General features: G+C 41.8%; 1 protein-coding gene across 1 annotated transcript; it reads right to left on the bottom strand.

Moving 5' to 3' along the window:
* Positions 1 to 3,358: 3,358 nt before the first annotated feature.
* LOC119293418 (aspartic proteinase Asp1-like) lies at positions 3,359 to 5,517 on the bottom strand. The gene is made up of 8 exons (XM_037571906.1): positions 5,406 to 5,517; positions 5,166 to 5,293; positions 4,781 to 5,010; positions 4,479 to 4,700; positions 4,102 to 4,246; positions 3,845 to 4,015; positions 3,689 to 3,761; positions 3,359 to 3,595 (listed from the first exon to the last, which is right to left on the bottom strand). Exons 1-8 carry the CDS (start codon positions 5,515 to 5,517, stop codon positions 3,489 to 3,491), a joined length of 1,188 nt encoding a protein of 395 aa, XP_037427803.1. The 3' UTR covers positions 3,359 to 3,488.
* Between the last annotated feature and the right edge of the window lie 2,048 nt (positions 5,518 to 7,565).

Below are 7,565 nucleotides of genomic sequence, written 5' to 3'. Positions count from 1 at the left end.
CAACTAGAGGACAGTTCTACCTTCGGTTCTAGCACACTTAGCCAGAAAATTACTAACAGTATTTTGGCTACGAGTAACATGGGAAACACAAGTTCTACGAAGACTCCTCATATGCTTGATCTCTCCCACCAAGGAAGCAAAGTTTGATCTGTCCATATTCTCATCGTTGATCATGTTTCCTGTTGCAAGAGAATCCACCTTCGGATGTATAGAAAGCTCTGTTCTTTGAATAGCGACCTATAACCTTTCCATGTAAGCACAAAGTTTCGATACCAAGACATTCGTGCATGAGAAAAGTGACAGAAAGATGATGTTGTTGTTGCCGTCACGAAGGACCGTACCCGCACATGCTCGACGATCAATAGTCCGTGGCCCATCAGTTGATCCGTGGAAGAATTATCTGCAAGCAGCAACGTACTACGTAGTACTCACTCCGTCCGGAATTACTTGTTGGAGGATTGAACGTATCTAGATGTATTTTAATTGTAGATATATTTGTTTTTATCTATTTCTGTGACAAATAATCAAGGATGGAAGCAATGCGACCGTGCTCTGTTCTTGCCTCCGTTCATAATGAGCTCACCACAGCAGCCTTGCATGCCCAGAATGCGATGCTTTGGTGATTACTACAAGTGATATGCGGGAACCGTTCGAGTTTTTTAACCAAGCTGGCATAAAGATTACTGCTACAAGTTTGTGTACTATCATCACAGAAGCACAGGCAATCAGGCATAGGGATATAAATTAAACCACATGTCGACTCGACTCTGAATCAGAGTGCACTAGCAACGGTGGAATCCGTTGACACACAGGGGTTCTTGCTCACCAAGTTAGTGACCATGTACGTACCACTTTCTTTAATGCTTGCTCACGATCGACGGCGACGAGGCGCTGCGTGCCGCCGGCGGGGCCCACCACCACCTCCGCCTCGGGCACAGTAACAAGGGATCCGGCTGCTAGGATATGCCTTTTGTACTTTGCGATGGGAATCATGAGCCCATGTTGAGTCCAGTCATGCAAAAGTTTAAAAATGTTTGTGAGTTTAAAAAATTTGTGATTATGACCATGTGCCCTACACTAATTAACCGAGCGTCCTGAGTTCATGACCATAGGCGGTACACTGGTTAAGCACATGTAGATCTTTGAGGATAGCTCGTTTCATCATTTTGTGCATCTGATCGCCACAAAGCATCATACTCTACTTGTTGACACAACATCTCTCTTTCGATAAAGCGCATGTTAAGAATTAAGTACTAAGCGTTTTTGCCCGTCCTTTATGCTACAGTATAACCCTTTCATGCAAGCACAAACTTTCGATACCAAGACATTCCTGCATGAGAAAAGCGACGGAAAGATGATGTTGTTGTTGCCGTCACGAAGGACCGTACCGGCAGTTGACGATCAATAGTCCGTGGCCCATCAGTTCACCCGTGGAAAAATTATCTGCAGGCAGCAACATACTACGTAGTATTCACTTTGTCCGAAATTTCTTGTCGGACAAATGGATGTATTTAGACGCGCTTTAGTTCTAAGCATTTATTTTTATTCATTTATGCGACAAATAATTCCGACGAAAGCAATGCGACCATGCTTTGTTGCCACCGTTCATAATGAGCTCACCACAGCAGCCTTGCATGCATAGAATGCGATGCTTTGGTGATTACTACGTATGATATGCGGGGAACCGTTCGAGTTTTTTAACCAAGCAGGCATAAAGATTACTGCTAGTACAAGTTTGTGTACTATCATCACAGAAGCACAGGCAATCAGGCATAGGGGATATAAATTAAACGACATGTCGACTCGACTCTGAATCAGAGTGCACTAGCAACGGTGGGATCCGTTGACACATGGGGTTCTTGCTCACCAAGGTAGCGACCTTGTACGTACCATTTTCTTTAGTGCTTGCTCACGATCGACGGCGACGAGGCGCTGCGTGCCGCCGGCGGGGCCCGCCACCACCTCCGCCTCGGGCACCGTGAGTCCGTGACAGGGGATCCCGCTGCTAGGATATGCCTTTTGTACTTTGCGACGGGAATCATGAGCCCATGTTGAGTCCAGTCATGCAAAAGCTTAAAAATGTTCGTGAGTTTTCAAAAATGTGATCATGACCATGTGCCCTACACTAATTGACCGAGCGTCATGAGTTCATGACCATAGGCGGTACACTGGTTAAACAGAGGTAGATCTCTGAAGATAGCTCGTTTCATCATTTTGTGCATCTGATCGCCACAAAGCACCAGGCTCTACTTGTTGACATAACATCTCTCTTTCGACAAAGCGCATGTTAAGAACTAAGTACTAAGCGGTTTTGACCGTCCTTTATGCTATTTTGCAGAAACCCCTCCTGGAATTTTGTGTAGTCAACCTGCAATCCATCTATAAGTGACTGAAAAACTTTTCTTTCTTTCATGGGGCTCGGCCACGCTATGGGCCTTCTTGGGTGTCGAGCAGGAGCTCTCGGTTTGAAGCCATACGCCCGTACCAAGCTGATACTTGTCTGTGTTAATGTTGGGTTAGCTCCATATAATAAGGGGTGATGGAGATTCAATTTGTCCACAAGGTGCATTATACAGATGGAGCGAGCCTGTTTTGCCTGCTTGGTTGCTAGAAAATAAATAATAAGAAAAAATAAAGCTACATGAGGTGGTAAATAATCCGATCACGCGACTTCAAATGGCTCAAATTTTGGTACTTACCATGTTAGTGGCTCCTTGAGATTTTAGAATAACATGATTTTAAATATTATCATGTTTATGAACAATTTTTGTATGAATTTTGGAGGATTAGGGTTCCGCAATTTTTTTAATATGGATTGTTTAATTCATAAGATTTGATATGATGAAAATCTATCATTATCACTATCTCTATTCCTACATTTATTCGTCCATCCCTCTATCTATTTTGTGAGATTTCAGGAGTCTGGGGGATGAAGGTGGTTCTACTGATAGATGCAATCGACGGGTCACCCTCCGAGTTGTTCGATTGCTCACTCCTAACTGTTCGTTCTCACTCATGTCCTCTGAGTAATTCTGGCGATGAGGTATTCTATAACTGTTTTTTTTTCCTTAAACGGCAACCGTGGGGAAGCACCCCACCTGAAACGGAGATTTCACTGAAAACACAAGAGCGCATGGGCACAAAGTGGGTACAGTCGCACATGGCAGCAAAAAATGTAAGAAAACTGAACGTAGCTATGCTCTCCGGTTGCAAGAAAAAGTCAGGAATGTGAAAATATGTAAGCTTTTTCCCTTTTCTGCTTTACCTCCTTGTAAAACTAGGTTGGCATGTCAGCTTTAGATTGTTCAGATTGTTCAGATAAACATAGACAAGCAGGAATGCAACCAAAGAACTCCATTTTATTATGAGCAAGAGGATCATACAAGCTCTATCAACATCACTTCATTCTTGCTAAGAGTTATGACCCCTAGCCTACTCCCAAGCCCATCTCTATCTTTTACCAATATGTATCTCCATGCAAACTTTACTCAGAGACGCGAAGCAGGATGAGGCCTGGTGCACTCTTGTTGGTGAACCCATCCCAGCCTACCATCCTGATTGTCGTATATCACAAGCATATCCCGCATTGTAGCGTCTGCAAAACAAAAGATCAAAATGGAGATCATTACAAACATGTATGCCTGGTGCACTAGTTTCAGAAAATGGAACATGTTTGTCAAGTTCAGACCTCCAATCAAGATCCTTCGGTCTTCACCAACGTGTGTTCCGTTGAGGATGGCCAGGCACCAATTATTGCTTCTCTGACACAAATTTGTAAGGACATGTTAGCTTTTGTAATTTGCCGTTTCACTCTTTGCAGTCAATTGAGTCATCAAACGTTTACCGTGTGGATGAGGTAGTTCATAGCAGGGATATGCATGGCAATTTTGTTGTCAAACTGCAATGACAGTGGCTTGAACAACCTCTTAACCTCGTCGATAGATTTGAATTTCCAGCAATGTGGCAGGTCATGATCATGCACCTCGCGGTGTGAACTGCCGATCATATGTCTCACCTGCAAGATCCAAATGCCATGACTTAAATGTCCCGTGTCTGTCCAAATGCATGGGCACCATGATGCACTGCGGTTCGATAAAATACCGTATGAACAAAGGGATTGTATATCCGGGCAGGTATGTAGGTGTAGGTGGAACCACTGTCAAAGACAGCATTCACTCCATGCTTGTATATAGGCTCTGGCTGTCCGTCTAGGTGTAGTTTTGCTTGACCAGGTGAGTAGAAAAGTCTGCAACAAATGGTGTTGTATAATGTTTAGAACCAAGTGAAAAGAAAACAAGTATCAACAAATCGTTTTCTAACTATACAACCCCTTTCGACACATACATATTACTAGATACTTATTACAGTTATGCAAGGCTAACAGGGGAGCAAAAACCAAAAACTGAAATTGGCACCCCAAACTTCATCAACTAATGATCACAAACAAGCTCTTGAAATTGATAAGCAATAGTGCTTACTCGTATCTTCTCATGGGTGCCCAGGTTATGCCTTCCGAGCCAAACTGCTTGTCCCCAAAGAAGAGGTAGCCCCCTCCATCCTTGCCAAGGCAATGCCCAATGATGTTCTTGGAAATCATCTTCTGCAACTTGAGTTGCGGGACAAAACCCACCGTTCCCATCCCAAGGCCAAGGATGCCATGTACGGGCGATGGTTTCCGTGGGTGCTGGTTGTATCCACATCTGCGTAAAACGAAAGGTGAAAAATCATCAACATCCAAGTCCAGTAAGCACTGAACAGACGGTGAATGGTTAGTTCTTACCCTAACGCAATATTGTTTTCCTTTCCCCCGACAGAGATCTTGTCAAGGGAGAGAACACCTTCTGTCGTCCCATCGAGGTATCGAATTTTGTAGTGGCATTGATGTGGCTCCTTGATGGGGCATTGAGGGTTAATACCTGGCAGGTCTTTCCGCAGTGCAACACAGTACATGTGTTGACATCCCACCTTCAAGTTGCTAAGTTTTGGCGAGTAATATGAGTGTTTATGCCCCTGGAATAATCAAGCACGAAAGCAAAGATCATGCCAAGATTGCAGTACATTTTTTGCCAATGAACTTGGACAGAACAGAACACTTGGCATCAAACACAAATATTACAGTTGTAAGATAGTACTGTATGTGATATCACAGAATTGAGTGTTGTTACCTGGGTGCAGTGCTGGCAGCCGAGGTGCGGGTGCTGACACTCCAGCCAGGTGAGGTTGCTTCCGGTGTGGATGTCCAAGAAGTAGTGCTTCAGGGGTTTACCAATCTGCAACGTAACATAGTAGTGGCTGCAGTGGTACAGAAAAGCGTGTCAAATATACGGAGAAAGAAAACTTCAAGCCTGAGAAGGACGATCAAAGCTTGTCAATTGCCATGTAATGATCAGAGAAACATACATAACCGACAGGATAGACGTTGCCATGGAGCGGGAGCGTGATGGCGGAGGAGGAGGACGGCACGAGTGGGAGCAGGAGCAAGAGGAGAGCGATGATTGGAGACCACATGGCAGCCATGGTGGGGGGAGAAGGCAGCAGTGTGATTTGAAACTCTGTGCTTCTCTGGATGGTGCCAAAAGGGTGGTCAGGTATTTATAGCCGTTGGTTCAGAGCTTAATTTCCTCCACTGCTTTGTAGTACGCCTTAGTTTATTTCCTTTGCATTTTTTGTGGCTTTAATGTTGATTTTCCTCTCAAGTGATATTGTATTCGGGCTTAGCAACTTATGCAGGGCGGGGGTTCATAATGTATAGTTATGTTTTCAAAAATAGTATACCCCTGCCTTTCCTAATGAGCAAATGGCTTAGAGTTCCCTGACTATTAAATCCTTGTTTAAAACAACGGAATTTTCCAAAATTCTAGCAGGAATAGAACAAATTTATGTCAAATTCCATGTGTTCCAACTGAGACTCAGTGAAATTTAGGCCGGCAAGAAGATTAAGTCAGAAAGAACTGGATTTACATAATTATATCACTCGTTGAAACCAGCGGTTGGCTGGAGCACAAGGGGTGGTGATATAACTATACCAGCCATCCATTTTTAAGAACTCACACAAATACATGACCAGTATACTGTGATGAGGTGCATGATACTCAAAATTAGTGATACGTTTACTTATTTTTAGGCTAAATATGATGCAAACATTCCCATGAAGATACTGTATAGAAGATACAGTACATTTTAAATAAATGATGGCATGCCAAATGATACATGTCTAGCAAACTAATGGGCATCCCATTTTTGCAGCTCAATTTTTGACATTGAAAATTCGAAAACAAATTTCTTTTATTCTACTTAGATGTACATGATACATATGTAATGCAACCTCTCGATATGTGCATATTTTTACTGCATAAATTTTAAAATTGTGTGAACATATAGTGTACATCTGAAAATAGTGGTCCATTTCAAGTAAGATAACCGCAAAACTTGCAAATCTTTTCCCAGAATGTAAGAGTAGAAAGGTTCTCATATCTGTTTTGGTCATTCTTTAAGCACACGCTCCACAATTATGTTCACAAAGAATGCAGTGGAGACAAATAGCATGTCACTAACCTGTATGCTCCTCCCCATTTTGGCTAGGCATGTTAAGACAGGGCAGACTTAATTTGGATGGCAGTAGCGGCATTCAGTTAGATGGTAGCAAATGACTTGGTTTGTATCTCACCTCGAATAATTCATTATATTTATAAAAAAAAAATCCGAGAATGATTAGTGACAGATTTACTTATAGGGCTAAATGATCTGAACATTCCCATCAAGATACTGTATAGAAGATACATTCAGATAAATGATGCCATGCCAAATGATCTAAACATTTCAACCTTGAAAACTTGAAAAACAATTTATTTTGTTCTACTTAGCTATACATGATACACATATATGCAATGCAACCTCCAGATATGTGCATATATTTAATACGAAAATCTTTAATTGTGTGAACATATATAGAGTACATGAAGACATATCAAAGCAGTGGTCCATTTCCAGTAAGATAACCGCAGAATTCATGGTCATTTTTTTGCCGAATGTTAGATTAGAAAGGTCCTCGTTTCTGTCTCTGTCTCGGTCGTTCTTTAAGCACACTTTCCACAATTATGTTCACAAAAAAAGGATGTATTGTGTTAAATTGCAAAATATGTGCCAAGGAACCATTGTGGAAACCGCAGAAATAGATAAGGAATATGGAGACGGTTTCAATCTCCACTCCAGCAAGCAACAACTATTTTGAAATTAGAAACATATGGAAGCAATCATCATACTATAAAAACAGGACATAAAAACACAACTAACACTGTTGCAACTCATGATTATCACAACTGACAAGGTCATTTACAATGTATGACACAACGTAACGGGCATTCGAATTGATTCGATATTGAATTTTGATTTCAGTACTCATGTGGAAAGTGGGGAATAAATAACTACAAGGTTTGGAATATTGTATGTGCCGTGAGATAAAAGTAGTAAATTGTTGTTCATCATAATCCACATCATCCTTGCTACAAGTCATCATTTCTACTCTGTCAATGTTTAAATTATGAATACTAAACAAACAACAGTAG

The sequence above is a fragment of the Triticum dicoccoides genome, chromosome 4B, assembly GCF_002162155.2.
Source record: "Triticum dicoccoides isolate Atlit2015 ecotype Zavitan chromosome 4B, WEW_v2.0, whole genome shotgun sequence".
In the NCBI taxonomy this organism is placed as follows: Eukaryota; Viridiplantae; Streptophyta; class Magnoliopsida; order Poales; family Poaceae; genus Triticum; species Triticum dicoccoides.
This window is presented reverse-complemented; position numbering and strand designations above follow the sequence as displayed.

Bases quoted from the DNA above. Each gene is read 5' to 3' on its own strand.
- LOC119293418 (XM_037571906.1), bottom strand. From the start codon at position 5,517: ATGGCTGCCATGTGGTCTCCAATCATCGCTCTCCTCTTGCTCCTGCTC. The intron at 5,294-5,405 runs GTTATGTATGTT...TGTACCACTGCA, and splicing joins TGGCAACGTCTATCCTGTCG to GCCACTACTATGTTACGTTG. The intron at 4,016-4,101 runs GTATTTTATCGA...TGGATCTTGCAG, and splicing joins ACAATCCCTTTGTTCATACG to GTGAGACATATGATCGGCAG.